The sequence below is a fragment of the Mytilus galloprovincialis genome, chromosome 2 (genome assembly GCF_965363235.1).
Source record: "Mytilus galloprovincialis chromosome 2, xbMytGall1.hap1.1, whole genome shotgun sequence".
In the NCBI taxonomy this organism is placed as follows: domain Eukaryota; kingdom Metazoa; phylum Mollusca; class Bivalvia; order Mytilida; family Mytilidae; genus Mytilus; species Mytilus galloprovincialis.
Genome location: NC_134839.1, coordinates 7853226 through 7877832, shown reverse-complemented (window position 1 = coordinate 7877832; position 24607 = coordinate 7853226). Strand labels below are relative to the sequence as shown.

Sequence of the window (24607 nt, the reverse complement as noted above, 5' to 3'; positions counted from 1 at the left end):
ATAAAATGTTTGTCTCTCATTTTAGTTCAAATAACTGGCTTATGATAGTCACTGTTAATTTAAAAGATGAATGATTTGATCATAAAAATATTTATCTAGTAGTTTTTTTATTTTTTTCCAGGTAGTAGTACAACTGGCAAATCTGTCTAACTTTATCTGTACCCACCAGAACTACTGTCATCCTGATTGTTACGAGAGACAAAGAAGGTCATGTTCTCGTATGATCACTGCCATGAAAAAAGTTTATCAGTCAACGGAAAATGATAATGACGACCAAGATAAAGCTAAACTAGACAGCAAAGAAATATTCCGGGAAAGGCTGAGAAGGAGGGTAGGGAACTTATTAACTTAATTAGAATTAACTTAAAATAAGTTAAGAGTAAATTGTATGCCACGTTCATACAAGTGAGAGGTTTGGCTAGCTTTAAAACCAGGTTTAATTTACAATGTTCTTCATGAGAAAATTACTGTACCAAGTTAGCAATATGACAGTTGTTTTCCAATTGTTTAATGTGTTAGAGCTTTGGATTTTGCCATTTGAAAAGGGACTTTCTGTTTTGAAATTTCTTTGGAGTTCAGTATTGTTGTTATATTACTTTTTATACGACCCCAAAAATCTTAATTTTTCGTCGTATATTGCTATCACGTTGTCGTCTACGTTGTCGTCCTGCGTCGTCGTCCTGCGTCGTCGTCGTCCGAATACTTTTAGTTTTCGCACTCTAACTTTAGTAAAAGTGAATAGAAATCTATGAAATTTTAACACAAGGTTTATGACCACAAAAGGAAGGTTGGGATTGGTTTTGGGAGTTTTGATCCCAACATTTTAGGAATAAGGGGCCAAAAAGGGCCCAAATAAGCATTTTCTTGGTTTTCGCACTATAACTTTAGTTTAAGTAAATAGAAATTTATGAAATTTTGACACAAGGTTTATGACCACAAAAGGAAGGTTGGGATTGATTTTGGGAGTTTTGGTTCTTACAGTTTAGGAATTAGGGGCCAAAAAAGGGCCCAAATAAGCATTATTCTTGGTTTTCGCACAATAACTTTAGTATAAGTAAATAGAAATCAATGAAATTTAAACACAAGGTTTATGACCACAAAAGGAAGGTTGGGATTGATTTTGGGAGTTGAGGTCTGAACAGTTTAGGAATTAGGGGCCAAAAAGAGGCCTAAATAAGCATTTTTCTTGGTTTTTGCACCATAACTTTAGTATAAGTAAATAGAAATCTATGAAATTTAAACACAAGGTTTATGACCATAAAATTTTTGGTCCAGTTTTCAAATTGGTCTACATTAAGGTTCAAAAATTGAATCCTTGGGGTTCTTTGATATGCTGAATCTAAAAATGTACTTAGATTTTTGATTATTTGCCCAGTTTTCAAGTTGGTCCAAATCGGGGTCCCAAATTAAACTTTGTTTGATTTCATCAAAAATTGAATAATTGGGGTTCTTTGATATGCCGATTCTAACTGTGTATGTAGATTCTTAATTTTTGGTCTCGTTTTCAAATTGGTCAACATAAAGGTCCAAAGGGTCCAAAATTAAACTTAGCTTGATTTTAACAAAAATTGAATTCTTGGGCTTCTTTGATATGCTGAATCTAAACATGTACTTAGATTTTTGATTATGGGCCCAGTTTTCGAGTTGGTCCAAATCAGGATCCAAAATTATTATATTAAGTATTGTGCAATAGCAAGAAATTTTCAATTGCAGAGTATTCAGCAATAGCAAGAAATCTTCAATTGCACAGTATTGTGCAATAGCAAGAAATTTTTAATTACACAGTATTGAGCAATAGCAAGAAATCTTCAATTGCACAGTATTGTGCAATAGCAAATATTTTCAATTGCACAGTATTGTGCAATAGCAAGAAATATCTAATTGCACAATATGCAAGAAATTTTCAATTGATTGGAGTTATCTTTCTTTGTCCAGAATAGTAGTTGAATCAACTTAAATCATTGTTTTATACAATATACAATGTATATTCACTTTTACTACCAACTGATGAATTAAAACAATCTTTACCATTCAGTGATAACAAGCACTTTTTTTACATTTTAATATTTTATGATGTATTTAAATGAGTAGTTATTGCTATTTCTTTTTTTGAGAGGATTAATATTCAACAGCATAGTGAATTGCTCAAAGGCAAAACAAACATTTTAAGTTCATTAGACCACATTCATTCTGTGTCAGAAACCTATGCTGTGTCAACTATTTAATCACAGTCCAAATTTAGAGCTGAATCCAGCTTGAAAGTTGTGTCCATACTTGCCCCAACCGTTCAGGGTTCAACCTCTGCGGTCGTATAAAGCTGCGCCCTGTGGAGCATCTGGTTACCAATTTTAAACAAGTAAGTAAGTAACAAAGTTCTGTGACATATTGGTATATTGAATTAATCTTTGACAGCAAATTAAATGTATCTTTGACAGCATGTATGATTGTTGTAAACTAAAAGTTTCCATTTAATTTTGAAGGAGTCAGTATTTCACAGTTCCTCACCAACAAGAAGAAGAGAAAGTACCCCATTGCTGGAAAAGATTAAAACAGATGTATCTATGGGTAAAATGAAACTAACTTCTACATGGAAAAAGGAAGAGAAACTTAAGGAAGTGAAAGAAGATACACCTGTCATAAAATATATCAACTCACAGGTACAATACACTTAATACACATATGTTTGTAAGCAAGGGATATGAATTGCCCATAAAAAGTTGCAAAATACTTACTCCCCTCAAACAAAAGTGTTTTTTTTTTGTTGGGTATATTGCAATCGCCTTGTCTGATATCATCTGTCTGTCTTGTCTGTCTGACTTGTCTGACAATGTACCATATAACTTCAATTTCACCGAAATGGCTAGACAGAAATTGATGAACCTTTATACAGTTGTAGAACACTACCTGAGGATATTCAAAAAAATGTATGATAAATTTACAACATGTTCAACAGGAGGGAATTAAATATATGTAGTTTGATATACTATAAGTATTGTAGGGAGGATAGGAGTGATACAAGTTATTATTCTATTATGAGTTCACTCACTATTCTATTTATACTTATGATAGCCTTGTGCAGCATTCAATTAATGCAAGATTATGATTTAACATTAACATATACAATTTTATCAAAAATTTTATTCCATTACATCAATTAAAGGTGTAAAACCTCAGAGAGAAAGCAAAAATCTATTGAATACTGTAAATTCAGAAATTATTGCGATGTTTTTATCATTGCAAAATATGTGACAGGGTTATAATCGCAATATAATTTAAATTTTCATTTTGAAATTTTTTATATTAATTGAACAGGATTTTTCACTATATTGCAAAAATTAAAATGGCATTTTCACCCAAAATGACAAAATTGCAATAATAAATGAACACAATAATTAATTTATGATCTGCATGAATTTTCTAGGCTCAGAAGTTAACCCAGTGTCCTATGGGAATATTAGCAAAAGCAGCTCCAATCCTGACAGATGATAATTTTTCTGACATATTACCAGTAGCATGGGAGCTCATGATAGAAAACGACCAAGAACTGGCTGCTTCAGCAGGTACTTTCCCACTTAAACTTTGTTATATTTAATAGTTATTGCTATCATTTAAAGACAGTTTTCCATTATATTGTATAGCATTCTAATATTGCACTAGTGCAATAAATCTTCAAAATTCATGACGTCATCAACGTTTAAATCTTAGTTTAAACCAATTTTTACTTTCAAATATTATATTGCTATACAATAAAAGTGTTATTGCTTGAATATTGGGGATATTGTCCCTCGTATAACATATATTGCACTCACAAGCTCATGCAATATAAAATTCTACTCGGGACAATATTCCCCAATATTCGTGCAATAACCCTATAATATTGTTATGGTATGAATTATTATAAATATAATACTTAAAATCTAAAGATGGAAATATATAATATAATACAAATTCAATATCTGTTAGTGGGACATACTGCCTGCAGGGAAAATATTGTTTTAATGAAAAGTAAAAACACAAAAATACTGAACTCCGAGGAAAATTCAAAATGGAAAATCCAAAATCAAAAGGCAAAATCAAAAGTCCAAACACATCAAACGAATGGATAACAACTGTCATATTCCTGACTTGGTTAACATTGGGGAAACATTGTGGTAACTATATAATTTAGTTCCTCCTTGCTTGCACTGTATATTTGCTGATACAAAAAACATTTTGAAAATTGACAAACATCTATATATTTTTCAAATAATCATTTCAGCATCTGTGTTCCTATTAACATCTGTAAAGGCTCCAGAGAAAGCTCAGAGTCTGATTGTGAAACAACTCCAACATGAAGATGCTGCACAGAGAGTTAATGCTGTACTCAGGTCAGTGAAATCTCATCTAACTCATAAATGCTGCACAACTTTGTCAGTACTTTTTTGTCTGTCTTTCTGTATTATTTGTGATAAATGACAATAACTGTATTCTGTCCAGCAATATTTAAAGACCATTCTATTAGGTGTCACAAAATTTCACAGTTTTCATGAAATTTCAAGGAGAATCTTTCATACTATACACTTGCGTCCACTCCATCGGCTTGTTTTGGAATGTTTTTCACATGATCATCCATTCAATGATCATTTTTATAGTCTGCAATGTCTTATTCTAAGTTAGTTGAGAGATTTATTGACAACTACATGGAATTTCCTATAAACAAGTTTTTTCTGCCAATTATTTATACAAGACTAAAACTTGGTTCGTAGCAATCATGATCTGCACTTTACTATATACTGTAAAAAAGATATGCATAAACTTGTCTTGTAATATGTATGGAGTTTTTTTTTCAATTTGATAATGTACATTTATAAATGCTATCTTGTAGATTCGGAACTCTATGGAAGTTTCGTCATCAGGTATGGCCAAGAATGGAAGATGGGGCAAACCTTTTCTTTAAGGTAGGTTAAATTATTTTCCACTCAATTTTCTATAATTATTTCATTGTACATGTGTATATGGAATTTTTTTCTTTGAGATAGGTTTAATACATCACCTTTAATGTATTTGTTGTTCATTTTGAAATATTAATAGCCTTTTTATGGCCCCGAAACAAAGTTGTCGGTGCCATATAGTTTTACCCTTGTCTGAAATTCCGTAACTCCGAAATTTCGTCATTCCGTCATTCCGCAACAAACCATTATACTGAGTTTTTTTCTAAACGCCTTCAGATATTGGCTGAATTATGATAAGTTACAGATCGAGTTTAAGTTTCATTCCGCTCAGCTAATTTTTACCGAAATTACAGGCTTTGGACTTTGATAAATTGTTGAAAAGCACAGTTATACAGACTATTTTTCTGAACGCTTTCAGATGTTAGGATATTTTTTGGCATGTGAGTTAACCAAGATGAGTTACAGATCAAGTTTAAGTTTTGTTATCATTGGCTAATTTTTGCCGAAATTACAGGCTATGGACTTTGATAAATTTTTTGTATGTGAGCTAACTATGATGAGTTGCAGATCAAGTTTAAATTTCTTTGAAAATTGTTGAAAATCACAGTTATACAGACTTTTTTTCTATAATCCTCCAGATTTCGAGCTGTTTTTTGACATGTGATACTACTATCATGTTTGTGTCCACATGTGTTCTTGAAAGTGCAGATTTTTCAACATTTTAAGACAGGGGGCCATTCGTGTCACTTTGACACATCTAGTTATACAATGTATTGGTCAGTGCAGGGAGCATTTAGCAATATGTGTACATTTGAATAATTGCTTAATTTGGTGGGCAAATCTGAACTTTTGCACACTATTTAAATCAAAACTTATTCAAAGATAAAGTTTTATGTGAAAAGAAGGGCCAAAGACACCAGAGGGACATTCAAACTCATAGATTGCAAATAAACTGACAACTATAAAAGAAAAAGACAAATAGACAAATAATAGTGCACAAGACACAATATAGAAAACTAAAGACTAAGCAACATGAACCCCTCCAAAAACTGTGGGTGATCTCAGTTGCTCTGGAAGGGTAAGCAGATCCTGCACTACATGTGGCACCCGTCCTGTTGCTCATGTTATTACAAACCTGGTAAATAGTCTTTCATTCGGTAGGTCACATGCTTGAAAAGGGAACGGAGAAGCTACGTGAAAGGATTGTTCTGTTTATGAATTAGCTATCATGAACATAAATTGAACTCTAACTTTATGTATTGAATGACTGTGTTAATTAAACTTGTCACCCCTGATAATATCATTTATTTTGTATTATTTCAGCTACCACCACCTAACATAGATTTTACACTTCCATCACCTACTATTGGGTTACCAATGCAATCAGTTGTAGATCCTCCATGGACACCACATTTTAAAGCTAAGATAGAGGAAGTCACAGTCAACCAAGAAGAAACTGTAAGATTTTGTCTTTACATACTTTTATTATCATTTTTAGCTCACCTGGCCCAAAGGGCCAAGTGAGCTTTTCCCATCACTTGGCGTCCGTCGTCCGTCGTCGTCCGGCGTCGTTAACTTTTACAAAAATCTTCTCCTCTGAAACTACTGGGCCAAATTACACCAAACTTGGCCAAAATCATCATTGGGGTATCTAGTTTAAAAAATGTGTCCGGTGACCCGGCCAACCATCCAAGATGGCCGCCATGGCTAAAAATAGAACATAGGGGTAAAATGCAGTTTTTGGCTTATAACTCAAAAACCAAAGCATTTAGAGCAAATCTGACAGGGGTAAACTTGTGTAACAGGTCAAGATCTATCTGCCCTGAAATTTTCAGATAAATCGGATAACCTGTTGTTGGGTTGCTGCCCCTGAATTAGTAATTTTAAGGAAATTTTGCTGTTTTTGGTTATTATCTTGAATATTATTATAGATAGAGATGAACTGTAAACAGCAATAATGTTCAGCAAAGTAATATTTACAAATAAGTCAACATGACCGAAATGGTCAGTTGACCCCTTTAGGAGTTATTGCCCTTTATAGTCAATTTTTAACCATTTTTCGTAAATCTTAGTAATCTTTTACAAAAATCTTCTCCTCTGAAACTACTTGGCCAAATCAATCCAAATTTGGCCACAACCATCTTTGGGGTATGTAGTTTGAAAAATGTGTCCAGTGACCCAGCCATCCAATCAAGATGGCCGCCATGGCTAAAAATAGAACCTTGGGTAAAATGCAGTTTTTGGCTTATAACTCAAAAACCAAAGCATTTAGAGCAAATCTGACAGGGGTAAAATTGTGTAACAGGTCAAGATCTATCTGCCTTGAAATTTTCAGATAAATCGGATAACCTGTTGTTGGGTTGCTGCCCCTGAATTAGTAATTTTAAGGAAATTTTGCTGTTTTTGGTTATTATCTTGAATATTGTTATAGATAGAGATAACTTGTAAACAGCAATAATGTTCAGCTAAATAAGATCTAGAAATAAGTCAACATGACCAAAATCGTCAGTTGACCCCTTAAGGAGTTGTTGCCCATTTTATTCAATTTTTAACAATTTTCACTAATTTGGTAAATTTTTGTAAATTTTTACAAAATATTTTTCACTGTATTTAAAGGTCCAAGTTTATTATAGATAGAGAAAATTCTAAGTACCAAGAATGTTCAGTAAAGTAAGATCTACAAGCACATCACTATCAGCAAAACACAATTTTGTCATGAATCCATCTGTGTCCTTTGTTTAATATGCACATAGACCAAGGTGAGCGACACAGGCTCTTTAGAGCCTCTAGTTTATATGTATATTCATGGCTTTTTAAGAACCAAATAGCTCGGACACTTCTAAAATGTAAAAAAAAAACAACCCCAAAAACCCTATTGAATAAAAAGTTGATACCACCATTAACCATTTGGAAATTATTATCTTTTGATTCCGTAATCTTAAATGTTTATGTGTTAATAGAAGAATATATGGGATATATGTCAATGACACAACAAATACCAAAATATAGGAATTTCATGTGTAATGTCGCGATATTCAGTATGTCTCATTCAGCTCTGAACTTTGCACAATACAAAAATTTATGATGAAAACTTTTACAACATTTTGAGTCCTTGCATATATTTTTTTTTCTTTCTATTTTGACAGAAATCCTTAGTAACAGCAACAACAACAAGGAGAAAAGAGCAACAGGAAATGATAAGGAAAGCTCTTCAGGCAGAGGAGGAGAGAAAACGTATTGGACGAGAGAATTTCCAGATGACAACAGTGCCAGTACCACAGCTAGCTGCTGACGAGCCAGCACTTCATCATGCTACTGATGAACATGAAGAAGGTATCACTTACAATTCATATTTGTTTAAGAATTTTTTAAATTAAAATTTTGAATTAATGTAACCTGACAAAATTACCTTTCAAAGATGTACAATTCTAAATAGAACCTGGATACATGTTGTCCCATAATATGGAGAATTCTGTCAGACTTTTAATTTCTATAATTATATATATCGATACAGATCCTTTTCTTTCTTACTAAACCCTATCCATTGCCTTGCAGCCCTTCTAACACCTTCAACCATGTGTAAACCTGCTGCCATTGTTTCTGTATATACCCTTAACTCTTATTAAACTATATGTACAGCATGATGAAATAAAAGGTTTTTCATTAACAATACTGTAAACCAAAGAATATTCAAGATTTATCATCAGAAGCAGAAAAATAACACAAACTTAATTGTCACAAATATGTGAAACTCAAGATCTTCCGATACACATGTATAAATGTACCATGAAAATGAGAGGGTTGCAAAAATAAATCCCTAAGAAGTTGGCTTTAAAGAACTTAATGAGAAATAAAGTATATGTGAAAATAATTTGGTTTACAGTATACATTTGTACATGTAAAGAAAAAATGTTACCAACATTATGTTACTTTTCTTATATGAAAGCTTAAATTAAAAAGACAGGAAATTATTATAAAATGATATTATAATTGATTTTGGTAATCTGAATGGTTAATTACTTTTATGCATGTAAAGTGACCCTATCAACGACTGTTTATAATCAAAGTCATGTCTAACTGCTTGTGTTTTGTATGTTTTAACCTTTGTGTGAACTAATATGTGCTTGTCCTTTTAACCTTTAACCTTGCATCTTGCTTTAACATGTCTTTAGTGGCAGTGATACCTGAAGAGCTTAACTTGGCTGCTAGACGTGTGTCCCTTGCTCCTGCTAATCGTGCAAACATGCAGGGTCGTAGCTTGTCCTGGAGGAATGGAAGCGTACATTGGTCTCGTGGTATGGAAGGTAGGCATCCTGAAACAGCCACAGTGAATAAGCTGATGATTAGTTGTAGTGAATTGTGTAACACCTTATGCAAAGTCTTTTCAAAATTTAAACTGAATTATCACAAAGACCAGAATTCTATATCCTATTTTATTAGAAGTCACAATTTATAGAAATATCAATTTATCATTATAAGGTCATTAATTTTTTAGGGAATGGTAGATAGATATACATGATATACTGTTACGATTGATATTTTAGATTAAACCTTTTTATAAATGCTCTTCTTTTTACATATATGTTGAATTTCTGTACATCTGTTGATTGCTTATGGCTTTGCTCAATCAAAAGCTACCATTCTATTAAAATTATCTCCCTTTATAATTTCCTAATGAAATGTTGGTATCTTTTTATGCTTTGAAAGAGCAATCTAAAACTTAGCAAACAGAATTTAGCAGTAGTGCTCAATATATTTTGCAATAAATTCTACATGTTGAGGAATGATTTTTACTGTAAATGGATGATAAAAATTGAAATAAGAAAAAATATTTTATCAATCTTAATAGAATTGACCTTTACACAAGAGAGTATACTGACTAATGTTGTGTCAAATTCATTCAACATGAATTCAATTAAAATTGATGTAAATAGAACTTGGTCAATAGATTCAATCTCAGAAATATCTATTTCAACAGCTAACAGCTTCATGAAACTTTTTATACAGCCTGTATTAATTTTAATATGTAGTGGTAATTAAATATAAGAAAATAGATATATATTATGCTGGACTTTGTGACAATATTTTTTAGTAATGAGAATTGGTCTTACAAACAGTGCATGTATATGCTGTTTAGAAAACTAAAGTGAATTTGCATCTTTCCTTTATATATTGCCATGTATTATCCTCTGTTCCCAGTCTGTGTTTTGTCTTGTCTTAATATTGCTATTAAATCTGTTTATTTACTGTTGATTCATATATTTTTCTGTGCTACCAATTTTTGTGGATGGAAAAAAAAACATTTCATAGTATCGCCAAATTTTGCATACAGACCAAAACTTTATATTTTGTTAAACTTTTGAATTCATTGTTTGCTTCTAATATCATGACTATGAAATCCATGGAAATTGATACCCATGAATAATAATGAACCCACAGTAAACCATGTCTTCTGATTGAGAATTGATACCCATGAATAATAATGAACCCACAGTAAACCATGTCTTCTGATTGAGAATTGATACCCATGAATAATAATGAACCCACAGTAAACCATGTCTTCTGATTGAGAATTGATACCCATGAATAATAATGAACCCACAGTAAACCATGTCTTCTGATTGAGAATTGATACCCATGAATAACAATGAACCCACAGTAAACCATGTCTTCTGATTGAGAATTGATACCCATGAATAATAATGAACCCACAGTAAACCATGTCTTCTGATTGAGAATTGATACCCATGAATAACAATGAACCCACAGTAAACCATGTATACTGATTGAGAATTGATACCCATGAATAACAATGAACCCACAATAAACCATGTATACTGATTGAGAATTGATACCCATGAATAATAATGAACCCACAGTAAACCATGTCTTCTGATTGAGAATTGATACCCATGAATAATAATGAACCCACAGTAAACCATGTATACTGATTGACAATACTAATTAGGATGAATTCTGTGAAATATATACTTAATACTGCAATACATTTTATTACCAATATTTGCTTTGTAAAACTTATTTTGAATGGCTCTTTTTCTGTCAACATCAACATATTCCCATTTGGACTTTATTTTTCATGTTCAATAGACCGACTTTGAGTTTTATTAAGAATGAGTTACAATGGTTCACCTGTCAGAGGTCACTCTGCATAAATGACATATTTTAGCAATTGACTATTTTAAAAATACTGTTATATAATAACATTAACATTGGAAATTCATGAATGTGAAATTCCTCTATTAGATCTTTAAAAATATTTTCAGGAAGGAAAGACTAAAATTGCAGTCAAATGTCAAGGTCACCATACGTTGTAACTATTGGTAGAATGTTATTTGTATGGAAATTATTTCTATATTACATCTTTTTGGTCATACATTCATTGTAATCCATACTGACATAAAGGAATAAAGTAACTTTTGAAATTAAAACTTGTGTAGTTTATCTATTTTCATGTTACTAGATCATAGGTCAATGGCATAGCAGCTATAAGAGACAATTAGAATAATAATTGATTGAATTCTGCTTAATGTCCATTGGTAAATAGTTCCTGCATGTTCAGGATGAGGCAAATAGCATGAATAATATATGTAATATAAGGTGATTTTTTACTTCCAGATAATGTTATTCAAGTCATGTATTTTATTTACAAAAATTGATTTTTATCTGCTCAAAAAAGATATTATAGATGACTATGTCACATTTATAAAATGTAGACAGAAATTTTAACACATATAGTCAGAACAAGAACTTGCACATGTTTTCATCTCTTCTTGCAATATTTAGAATGTGTTAGGTCTTCAGGCATTCTATGAGGTTTATTTCTTTAAAAAATGTCATACAGCCTTGTCTTGCAAAGAATTTTATACTGTAATACACCTAATCTTATGGTTGATATTTATGCCAACACCTTAATGTAATGTACATGTGTTGTGACATTGTGCTATCCATAAATGGTAGCTGTTGATGTACATTGATAAAGAAATTGACTAATAACAATAATCCTTTAATTCAGTTTATGGTGCCAATAAGGAAAATTAGCATTTTCAAAATAGAGTATTTAGATTTTCTGTCCAATTTCTATGTGAATGCATGCTGAATTTCAATATTTAGGCTGATTGACTACCTATCTCAATTTTGAATAAGTACCAAAACAGGCTTTTGAAATCCGCAACATACAATTACTGTTTTACAAATGTATCCAAGACTAAACAGCAGTTAAATTCATTTGAGTAAAATCCAGTGTAAGGTTCAATTTATTAATTCATCTTGTGTTGATTAAATGTATTGAGTATAAAAGTGTAATTATTTGATAAACAATTAATCAGTGGTTTGGGTTTTTTTTGCCAATTGGCATTTCATGTGCTCCCATATAATCTTTCATTTGCGCCACAAACCATTATTCAATTGCGCCATTAATACAAGTAATAAGTATCAAAAATGTTTTATTCAAAAGAGACTTTTAATGATAATAACTTTAAAACACAGTTTTTGTTTGCATAATAAAACATATACCTTCTCATAATTATCAAAGGTACCAGGATCATAATTTAGTACGCCAGACGCGCGTTTCGTCTACATAAGACTCATCAGTGACGCTCATATCAAAATATTTATAAAGCCAAACAAGTACAAAGTTGAAGAGCATTGCGGATTCTAAATCAGTCATCAAATCCATAATAAAAGCATTTTATTTCTTATGCAGCAAAAATACTGCAATCTGATTGGTTAATTACCCCGGTGTAAATAACACCCCACCCTGGTTCACCCCGGGATAAATAAAATTTTGCCAAAAATTTCAGAATTTTTTATTTTTTTTTGCCAAGAAAAAAAAATTTAAAAAATAAAAAAAACAAAAAAAAAAAAAAAATCAAAATAAAATGTTAAAAATTAAAAAAAAAAAAAAAAAAAAAATTCAAAAAATTTTAAATAAAAAATATTTAAAAAAATTTTTTTTCCGGATAACTCAAAGAACACAAAATTTTTCTGATTTTTTCCAAAAATTAAGTAAAAAGTATTTTACAATGCGCAGCAACATAGACATTGAAAAAAACGTTACACTGTAAATTTTTCATTACCATTTTTTCAATTTTACATCCTGGTTTCAAAATGAGTTAAGGAAATGTTCATAAGAAATAAATTCGTTATCTTGGTGTAATCAGGGGTGTACGGAATTTTACACCGTTGTTGAAAATTCATACACCCATTCGGCTGCGCCTCAGGGTGTATGAATTTTCAACAACGGTGTAAAATTCTGTACACCCCTGATTACACCAAGATAACTAATAATACACTGGTACGTTCTTAATTAGAGAATGTTGTTGATAAAGTAAAAACACAGTTCTGTTATAAAGTAACAAGATCATAAAATCTTAAAGAAAGCACTATACCCTGAAGTAAACCAAAAATTTGTTCTGAAACAAGACTTGTAAGCAATGGTAATTGTTTGGATGTACTCATTTTAGCTAGATAACCTATATGTGTGGTAATAGAAAAATACACTTATTCTATATACATCTATCCAGCAAAGTTCAAATGAAGTGGATGAAAGCCATAATAGACACTGTACAACCTTCAAAAACCTATTTTCAGTTCAGTTGAAAATATAGTTGTCTACAAATGGCCCCAACATGAAAAATTTGAAACAATCCAATTCTGAGAAAACTAACAGCCTGTTTGTCTCAGAATTGATAACATCCATGTTGACACCTCAAACATGTTAACAAGTAATATCTAATTTGAAACTTAAGTGACTCTCAGTTTTATGTTAGAAATGAGAATGAACTTACATACCCAGGGGAAAACTTGAAAAAGTACATCTTTTTGGAGATGTGGCAATGAATATTTAAAATTTTCCGTTATATTTTACATGTAAAATGGTGCAAATGTAGTTTTATTTTTTGTCACACATGATATATTACCTTGAGACACAAATGAAAAAAATGGATTTTGTAAAAATTGGTTGAAATCAATGCACCCTAGTTAATTAAGGGTGTTGACCACGATTTATCGTAGAACAGATAATTTTTAGTGAAAATTTTACATCATTTACAAGAAGTTGAATCATGTGTTATTATTTTAAAATTTATATTCAGGAGAGGAGGAGAGAACAGAACATGTACATCATGTGCAGATGGCCCAATCATTTTTCCCATCATGCATCTGTGCTTGTGTTTTACCAATTATTCACATGTTGGATGATGGAGATGTAAACAGTGAAGGCATATCAGGTAAAACATTATAGCAGAGAACTGTCTTAATGATTGATATCAGTGTTTGAATGGTTGTTTGAAAGGAGATGTTTATATTTTGAATTGCTTTTAAAGATAAATGATATATTTCTAGGCAGAATTATTTATATTATTACACCACAGGGGCAGATCCTGGGAGAGTTTTGGAACCCCCCCTTTTTTTTTAACAATTAATGCATTTGTATGGGGACATATAGGTAGAACCCCCCTTTCACCAAGGTTAGGAAACCCCCTTTTTAAAAATTGCTGGATCGCCACTGCACCATTTTATCATATTTCTTGTTTTTTCAATCAAATTAAGCCTAGCATAGTGTATGAAGAAAAGGTATAGATCATTACTGCTCTTATATTTACAGTGTCTGAGGTATCAGAGAAGGTTATATGGAATGCCTTAGTAGATGACCCTGTCTTGTTTCTGCGTCATTTCCTGGAGAAGCTAACTGTGAAAGATAAAATGGACAAAGTAGAAGAGTTACTATTCTTGTTACGAAAGTTGATCCTGCATTTTCAGGACCTTCCAGCACAGATGGCTCATTCTTTGTTCAATTATCTTGTAAGTGTTAAGCCTTGCATACTACCTGTTTCAAAGTCTTTTACAAATAGATTATAAATTTTGAGATAATTTATAGTTAGATGATATATATCATGTATATATGGGAGTAGTTTGATTTTATTATAAATTTTAATTCCACCTTATGTAATAATGCTGTATTTCTATGTATTGAGATTTTCTTTTCTCTTCTGGTGTATTTGTCATTAGGGAATTCCATGTGCTGGGGTTTTTGCTAGCAAATACAATGGCAGATGTGGTATACCATGTATAAAAATAACCCAATTAATTATTTCTATTCTTATAGGACAAATTTATGGTTATTCTTTATACAGCCTAACAGCTCTGGATTTTTGTTTTTACCTTTCAATCATTTTTTTGGCAAATACCCCTTATTAGCATGATATATTTGTATAAAAAACCATTTTGATCTTGGTTTTTGTTCACAGTGGAAATGATCTCATATATATCCCCTATTAAGGTAACCAATTAAATTTCATGATTAACTGGGATATTTCACCCCAGTACAATATGTTTATATATATCTGTTGTAGATAGGATATGTAATGTTCTATGTGAGGAGTCCTTGTGCTGGAAGTCAAGAGGCTATAGGGGGAGCACTTGCTCTCATTTGGCAGGTATGTAAGATATTTATTATTTTAATTTTCTGATTGCATAAACCAAATTACTGTATATGTTTTTATGACCCCTTTGTAGCAGAAGGGGCATTATATTTACCCTTGTCCTTCTGTAGTCTTTACCTCCCAAATTGGTTTCAGTTCTCTAACTCTAGTTTGTTCGAACCAAATGTTATTAAACTTAAACATAATACCTATTACCACAAACTAAAATAAAAAAATAAATCTTGGTAGCATTGTTTTAACAGATTATGAGATAACATATATTTTTACAGTTTTTCCTTTGTTTTTGTCTATTACAGGTAATACCTAGTGTTGAAGGAATCTACTTCAAAGATTTGAAACAGACACTAAAGAAAGAGCAGTGTGACGTTAGTATATTATTTACTTTCTGATTCTAATGTTTACAAGGCTATGTTTTTTTTTGCACACCACCATCACAAGATATTATAATTGATAATTCCTTTCTTTCAGTAAATGAAAATTCACACCATGAAAATAGAAATAAAAATAAAGCTGTGTCCTTAGAAATCTTTCCACATAAACTTTACATAACCTCTTCTAAAATTTTCAGGACGATTAATTCAGCTCAACTAGAGAAATTTAAACGAAATAGAATGTGAAATAAAATTTTCAGATAAATACCATGAATACATGAGTTTTTTCGTGTGCACTGACTAATGTTGTTTTGTCAAATACTTCAATTTGTTATAACAACGCTAGAAGCTGAACAGTATCAATAAATTATCATGTGTTATCTTGTAGCCCTACTTGTTGATCTCTGCTATGGTGCCAAGTGCTAAGAAGATAATTGTTCATGGTCCTGATCAAACCAGTATTCCTACTCAGTTACCAATACATGAGGTTGGTATCAAAACTTCGGTTCTGAATCCTTCAGTCCAACAAGATTGTAGATAGATATAAGAAGATGTGGTATGAGTGCCAAAGAGACAACTCTCCATCTAAGTCACAATTTGTAGAAGTAAACCATGGCTGCTTAGACCTTTCAGGTATTTTTGCTGTCAAATGCTTTATTATATCAAATGCCTTTACTTTTGGTACCAGGGACAAATAAAGTAAATTGATTCGAATGTAATGTAACAATAAAGTTTCAGTTAACTTCTTAAAAGGAATTTCTCAATGAATGAATGAATAATGATGTTATTATACATGTAATTTGCTTTAATTGTAAAATTATAGGACACACAGTTTTCCCAGATTCTACAAGAAAGTTTAGAATTTTTCAATATTCCTGAGGAAGACTACCCATCTTACTTCCTTGTTGACAGTAAATCTAGTAAGTATTTGTTCATCACTAATTATAGTATAACTAATAAATATTTAACAAGTGACTGAACTATAAGGGATGATTGCATAAAGTTCGAATTTTGTTAATCTAAATTGTATTTAAATAGTTATAAAGCTCATGTAGCAATTTTTGAAAAAAATACTAAGACAGTTATTCATATACTGGTCCGAGAACACAATAACATGTAAATGTTTTCGAAACACTTTCTGAATGTATTTCTTGGTATTTTTATGGCTGAAATACTAAGTAAAGGGATGAAATTACATTTATAAAAAATTTGGATGCTGAATCTTTGTTAGTTGTAATTTGGTCTAATAAAAAAAGGTAAAAAATTAGTATGTCTTAAGCTTTTAAACTGAATTCAAACCCGCTTATCATTTATAAAAATTATCCATAGTTTGATTTAAGCTGGTAGACTTTTCTGTAATTTTGATATTATTTGTCCCCATAGTAGTACACTACACTGTAAAAATCATTTTGAATAGAGCAGGTGAGATTTTTATATACAACCGCAAAAAAAAAATTTGGATTGTATAATGGTATGAAGTTGTCATGGTCTGCGTCGTCCAAAGACACATTTGGTGTCTAGACCATAACTTTACTTACTTTACAATTACTTTTAAATTTTATAGTTTACGTTAATGGATCTCTTTGAAATTTAATAAGAAGGTTCAATACCTCAAAAGGAAGGTTGGGATTAATTTTGCGGATGATGGTCCCGATGGTTTAGGAATTAGGGGCCCAAAAGGGGCCAAAAACAAGCATTTTTGTAGTTTCTGGACAATTACTTGTGTGTAAATGTATGGATTTCTCTGACATTGTACCACAAAGTTCAAAATCACAAAAGGAAGGCTGTGTATTGAGTTTGGGGGCTATTGCCCATTCATGCAGGAATTAGAGGACAAAAAAGGGCTAAAAATAAGCATTTTTCTAGTTTCAAGACAATAACTAGTGTTTAAGTGTATAGATCTCTCTGAAATTGTACTAGAGGTTCAATTATACTACAATGGAAAGGTTGGGATCTAGTTAGGGGGAAATTGCTGCAAAGGGGGGTGTGGGGGGGGGGGGGGGGGGGGGTGGGGTTCCAATTTTTTTAAGGGGTTCAATTTGTTTCTTCAAAGTTTCTCAAATTTCAAATTTTGAAAAGTTTCAAGAAGAAATCTTTAATTGCACAGTATTGTGTAATAGATTTGTAAGATCTTGACATTTGTTATGTGTCAGAAACCTATATTATGTCAAAAATTTGATCACAATTCAAATTCAGAGCTGTATCATGCTTTAATGTTGTGTCCATACTTGCTTCAACTGTTCAGTGTTTGACCTCTGCAGTCGTAAAAAGCTGCACCCTGCGGAGCATCTGGTTTTAATTTGAATTTATTTTCCAAAAGAAATGCACTACGAAATAACTATGTATCCGGCCTACTACCTATATAATTATGTCATTATAAATTTATACATGTAGGTCCCTGTTTTCATGAAACAAATCAAGGTACTGTTAATTCATAAATTTTTTCATGCATTTATTATAGTGATTTTTGAAGAATGAACAAAAGTGCAAGTTTATTTAGTGCAATTTTAGGAAAAGCTATGTGCCAGATATCAGAATGCAATTTTTTATTCCTTCGATCATCAAGGCATTGCATTAATAAAAACCTCAAAATAATTTCTGAAATATCAGTATGATTATATTTTTTATTCACATTCAAAAGAGAGAAAAGCATTGATGGTAAAAAGAAAAAAACCCACAAAAGAAACACTGAAATTTTGTTGGAATTTTTATCTAAATTGCTTTCAGGAAATCAAAAGAAAAGTAATGGTAAGGGGTTTTATTAATATTGAACATAACAGTTAAAAATGCAATAATACTTGTGTAATATAATATTGCTTGATTTTCTCCCATCTTATTCCTTATTATTACAAAATTAACCCCTTCTAACAAGAATAGTATGTGTTTTTTTACCAAGCATGTAGAACATGACAATCAGGTGTGATACTGTTGAATAACCTCCTTCCTGTTTGCCAATGTTTTGACATGTGCATTATTGATCATTTAGTTGTGAACACATGACAATTTCACTCATATAAGTTTAGATTTATATGAGTCTCACATGAAATTCATTTTGATTCAAGGCAAGTATAAGCTCATTTAATGTGAATTTCTGGTGAGATTCATGTGAAACTCATGTGAGCAAAATTTTGCCTGTGTAGATATGGTATTGAATGTCAGATGATTTTTTACTTTTTGTTGCATTTTCTGTGATATCCTAACTTGTAATGTCCATGTACTGTTATGTCTAATTTGAATGAAATGCAGAAATTTCATAAAATTACTTTCCTTTTAAAACAATGACATTTGTAAAAGAGTAGGCTAATAAAAAAAATCTCAAAAGAAAAAGGATAAAAACTTTATAAAGCAAAGTTATGGTGAAATATTAATTCAGATGCTGTTTGAAAAGAAAGAGGAAGAAATATGTACAAGTCAAAAAAATAGGAAATTTGTCTAATACATGTAATGCTTATATAGTTCACAATTTCGTTGTTTGTAAGATGATATGAAATAATTTTCCGATTATTATCTTACAATGTTTGATTTTTACTTTCAGACCAGATACATAACCTGAACTCTTATGTTAGGGATTTCTACTTCTTCCGACGTAACTTCTATCCACAGCTGAGTCTGGTTAATATAAATCCTGATAAAGCCTTTCAGGATCTAGATAAACAGGTTAGACTATGTTTGGAAAATTCTGTTTGTATATATTTTCTTGACATAGTGTGAAAATTTTTTTTTTCTTCTGAAAACAAAGGTAGCTGGTTCTCTCTTGGTATTCATCATTTAATGCCTCGTTCACACGTACATTTAACTCGAATTGAATTCGCTAATTGCGTTCACACACTCTTCTGTTTTAATTGGAATTGATTCGAATTAGCTAATTCAAATTAACAAATTCGCATTAGAAATACGTTTTTGTTAATACGAATAAAAAGTTAACGTTGTTAGGACAGTAAAGCGAATTTGACGTGCATTGTAATTCGAATTAGAATTGACGTTAGGACGTCAAACATTTCGAATGCGAATTAAACTAATTCGAATTACGTGTGAACTCAGCATAAATATCAGACAAGAGCCATAACACAATTTGTCATTTTTAGCTCACCTGGCCGAAAGGCCAAGTGAGCTTTTCTCATCACTTGGCGTCCGTCGTCCGTCGTCGTCCTGCGTTAACTTTTACAAAAATCTTCTCCTCTGAAACTACTGGGCCAAATTTAACCAAACTTGGCCACAATCATCATTGGGGTATCTAGTTTAAAAAATGTGTCTGGTGACCCGGCCAACCAACCAAGATGGCCGCCATGGCTAAAAATAGAACATAGGGGTAAAATGCAGTTTTTGGCTTATAACTCAAAAACCAAAGCATTTAGAGCAAATCTGACACAGTATTAATATTGTTCATCAGGTCAAGATCTATCTGCCCTGAAATTTTCAGATGAATCGGACATTTCGTTGTTGGGTTGCTGCCCCTAAAATGGTAATTTTAAGGAAATTTTGCTGTTTTTGGTTATTATCTTGAATATTATTATAGATAGAGATAAACTGTAAACAGCAATAATGTTCAGCAAAGTAAGATCTACAAATAAGTCAACATGACCAAAATGGTCAGTTGACCACTTTAGGAGTTATTGCCCTTTATAGTCAATTTTTAACCATTTTTCGTAAATCTTAGTAATCTTTCAGAAAAATCTTCTCCTCTGAAACTACTGGGCCAAATTTAACCAAACTTGGCCATAATCATCATTGGGGTATCTAGTTAAAAAAATGTGTCTGGTGCCCCGCCCAACCAACCAAGATGGCCGCCATGGCTAAAAATAGAACATAGGGGTAAAATGCAGTTTTTGGCTTATAACTCAAAAACCAAAGCATTTAGAGCAAATCTGACAGGAAGTAAAATTGTTGATCAGGTCACGATCTATCTGCCCTGGAATTTTCAGATGAATCAGATAATCGGTTGTTAGGTTGCTGCCCCTGAATTGGTAATTTTGAGGAAATTTTGCTGTTTTTTTGTTATCTTGAATATTATTATAGATAGAGATAAACTGTAAACAGCAATAATGTACAGCAAAGTAAGAACTAAAAATAAGTCACTATGACCAAAATAGTCAATTGATCCCCTAAGGAGTTATTGCCCTTCATAGTCAATTTTTAACAATTTTCTTAAAATTTGAAGATTTTCAATAACATTTTCCACAGAAAGTACTGTTATAGATAGAGATAATTGTAAGCAGCAAGAATGTTTAGTAAAGTAAGATCTACAAACACATCACCATCACCAAAACACAATTTTGTCATGAATCCATCTGTGTCCATTGTTTAATATTCACATAGACCAAGGTGAGCGACACAGGCTCTTTAGAGCCTCTAGTTATTCAGTCTATCATTTCCTAAGAATTCAATTTCAACTATTATAGTTATAAAAGGGTCTTGTGAGACAACATTTATTAAAATTAGAAATGAGAAAACCAATAGCCTCATTTGTAATAGAACATCAAATGAAAAAGATTTATATCAGTGAATAACCAATAACCACTAAATTACAGGCTTCTGACCTAATTGATAGTATGAGGGAATATTATACGGATCCTCATGTCTGTCATATCATCATCAGTACATTTGTCTTACTATTACTTTTATGTTGTCTGTCATATACTTTTGTTTCTAGAATTTAAATGAGTAGGTCCGGTAAGGAATGATTTTGGCCTCAAATTTCAGGTTCATCTAACGAAAGTTTTTGGAGACTTTTTAAACACTGAAGTGTCTATTTTAATTGATTCGATTAGTTAATGTGAAAGATTTTAACTGATTTAGTCATTAAAAACACTCCGATTCAAGCTTAAATATGAAAAATCTATCAAATATGCCAAAAAACGTCACTTTTCAGATGGTTTTTGTCAAAAATGAAAGTGGCCTCATCTGTGTTCATCCTCAACCTTTATATATGTTATGTATTATCATCAAATACAACTTACATTTCAATATTATGAATGAACACAAATGCGGCCACTTTCATTTTAGACGGAAACCGTCTAAAAAATAACCAAAATGCTAAAATTCTGAAGATTTCAGTAATTTAGCACGACTTAGTGATGCTAGAACGCAATATTTGTGCACTGTATTGTCAAACATAGCTCATATTTATGTAGCAGAAGCATTTTACTTTCCAAAATATAGCTTAAAGATTACATTTTCACAATTTTCTAAAACTGCTATATTTTGGGCCAAAAAGGGGTCTTACTGAACCTACTCCTTTAGTGGTTAAATCTACGGAATGCCATCTACAGTTAGTTATATACAGTTCATTTATGTTCTGATAGATTTGGCAAATAGCATTCAAACTGGTAGCAATTATTTTATCTACATGTAAAATTCTCATAATTGCAGATAACAGGCTATAATTTGAACTTGGAATTACTTTTAATTATGGAATTTGCATAATCTCTTGTGCTTGAAAATTTTAATAAATTCCAAGTTTAGATAATAGCTAGGCCTGTTAGATTCAGCTATTAACTAGAAAATACTGTTGATTTGTTGTAGGCTTTTACTCTGAAATTTGTAGAAATAGGGAAGGTACTATTCACTACTGCTGTTCTAAAGAATACACCACCACATCAGGTAAGGTCCTATTCACTACTGCTGTTCTAAAGAATACACCACCACATCAGGTGAGGAAAGTAGGTCACTGTGACTTATGGTTGGTGTTTATTACATTGAAATTTTATAGTATTGAAAGGTAAAACATATTCTTAGACTTTAAATCATTTGATAAAAAAATCATATTTTACACTTAGATTGAGGAGTCAATTTGTAACTAATACTGTGGTCAATTTGCCATTTTTTATGAAAGGCCAAAATTTGTTGATGATATTTCATTATTCTAAAGCAAGGAGAACTAAGTTTAAGTATTGTTTCTCATATTGGACAATAATAAGTTTTGAAAAAATGCACAAAGTTAGTATTTTATTTAACATTTCTATCTATGTATATTGTTTTGTAAGAAAATCAGTAATAGAAAAGAAAACATAAAATACATTTTTACAAGAAATTCAGTGAAATTATTTTTCTAGTTACAAAACCATGTGTCTTTCCTTCACGAGGAGTTCCTGAAGTTACCATCTTTCCCAAGGAAAGCTCTTGAAGCTGAGTTTGGACTTTATGGAGGCAACTGGGGACAGGCAAGTATAGACAGGATGTTAAGTTAAAAGAGAAAAACAGAATGAAATGTTATCTGGAACATATTACTTGTTGCCTTTTAGTTATATAATTACAAAGGTTGCAAACAACCTTGACCACCTCAAGACCAACTTTCTGTAACCTAACAAATTTTCACAGATACTTCATTTTGTGTTTTGTCTTTTTATTGGTACCTTTCAAGGGGTGATTTATTTTACAATTTTCCAACTGTATTTATGTAAGGGAAGATCCATGTTTCGCATATCATTTGTGTATTCTACTCATGAGTACAAATCACTCATGAAATGATTTTGTTTACAGTATGTAATAATATAACAATAACAATGGAACAGAAATAACCAACATGTTTTTTTATGCAGTTAAGCTGCATTATGCGAGCACCCTAGATTTGTGTTCTACCCAATAAATGCTGAAATACTTGCCATTGTTATTATCTAGCTTGCTACTATGTTATATATAACTAATTGAACACTTTTTTAATACTTTTTATTCTAGATTACAAAAAATATGACCAGAAAAACCATAAATGATTGTCGATTTATCCAAAAGTTTTGAAGTTACACATAGGAAGTAGTGCTTATTAAGAATCCTTGTGTAGTTCATTATGACTTGTGCTTTTAGCTAAAGATGTCAAAGAACAATTGTATGAAATATTTAATCGCCGAAAATCTCTTAAGACAAGTAGTTAAGATTTCCCAAATGGCAAAAGTCGTAGGAATATTGTTTGTCATCAATATGTAGTACAACTACGTCAGTAGTCTATTATATAATAAGTTCAACTGTGCATGCTGTTGGCGGCAATTTCAAATTAGAAAAAGTAATTTTCATATCTTTTCAATTTGGAGGCAGGTGTGCAAATTAGCGGTGGTCCGAGGTCCGCAACCTTCCACTTTTACAAGCGGAATTTCGACTAGGATAGTTGGTTTCTAGCTACGCCCGACGTAGTCACCTTCCACTTGAAAGAAAATAAGAATTAACTTTGCAAACCTTTTCACCATGTTCTCCAAAGTCTCCAATTGAACGAGCTAAAAACTTATTTTTATCATTATTTTTCATAACAGCGATGTTCATTTTGTTCAACCGCTAGCTTTATACAGAAAATTGCAGACAAATAATGTATAAATTCGAGTAAAATCGTATCTGATTGACAAAAACAACATTGTAAACACATAACAATGGCGGCCGTGACAATATCGGTTCCAATTCCGGAAGCGGATAAGGGTAATTCCGGGTTTGGCGATCAATTACCAAATAAATCCAAACAGGTGAAAAAATACATCTATGCATGGTAAATGAATATAAACACTAGAATTGTAAACCAAAAGATATATGTTAAAGAAAGAAAAAGCAGAAAAATATTTTATACAGAAACTCAAAATTCTTTTTGACAAATTTTAATTTAAAAATCCAATACAACGTTACAGCTGGGAATAGTATATCTAATAAAATTGAGAATGAAAATGGGGAATGTGCCAAAGAGACAACAACCCGACCATAGAAAAAAACAACAGCAGAAGGTCACCAACAGGTCTTCAATGTAACGAGAAATTCCTGCACCCGGAGGCGTCTTTCAGCTGGCCCCTAAACAAATATCTACATGTTCATGGTCACAGTCTAAATTTTCTTAATCAGTGATGAATGATGATAATGCATGTGAGATGCT

General features: G+C 31.7%; 2 protein-coding genes across 2 annotated transcripts in view; one reads left to right on the top strand and one right to left on the bottom strand.

Moving 5' to 3' along the window:
- Positions 1-24607, bottom strand: part of LOC143062798 (uncharacterized) — a 528850-nt gene that overhangs the window by 284472 nt on the left and 219771 nt on the right. The window lies entirely within an intron of this gene.
- The window catches only part of LOC143062788 (protein unc-80 homolog), a 126082-nt gene that overhangs the window by 34989 nt on the left and 66486 nt on the right, over positions 1-24607 (top strand). Inside the window, exons 17-33 of the mRNA XM_076234572.1 lie at positions 122-331; positions 2481-2657; positions 3422-3560; positions 4259-4367; positions 4865-4937; positions 6255-6389; positions 8078-8264; positions 9104-9235; positions 14045-14179; positions 14557-14753; positions 15305-15388; positions 15691-15759; positions 16154-16252; positions 16589-16685; positions 19301-19422; positions 22288-22365; positions 22818-22925. Of these exons, the coding sequence (XP_076090687.1) occupies positions 122-331; positions 2481-2657; positions 3422-3560; positions 4259-4367; positions 4865-4937; positions 6255-6389; positions 8078-8264; positions 9104-9235; positions 14045-14179; positions 14557-14753; positions 15305-15388; positions 15691-15759; positions 16154-16252; positions 16589-16685; positions 19301-19422; positions 22288-22365; positions 22818-22925 (2151 nt within the window). The remainder of the gene's footprint in view (positions 1-121; positions 332-2480; positions 2658-3421; positions 3561-4258; positions 4368-4864; positions 4938-6254; positions 6390-8077; positions 8265-9103; positions 9236-14044; positions 14180-14556; positions 14754-15304; positions 15389-15690; positions 15760-16153; positions 16253-16588; positions 16686-19300; positions 19423-22287; positions 22366-22817; positions 22926-24607) is intronic.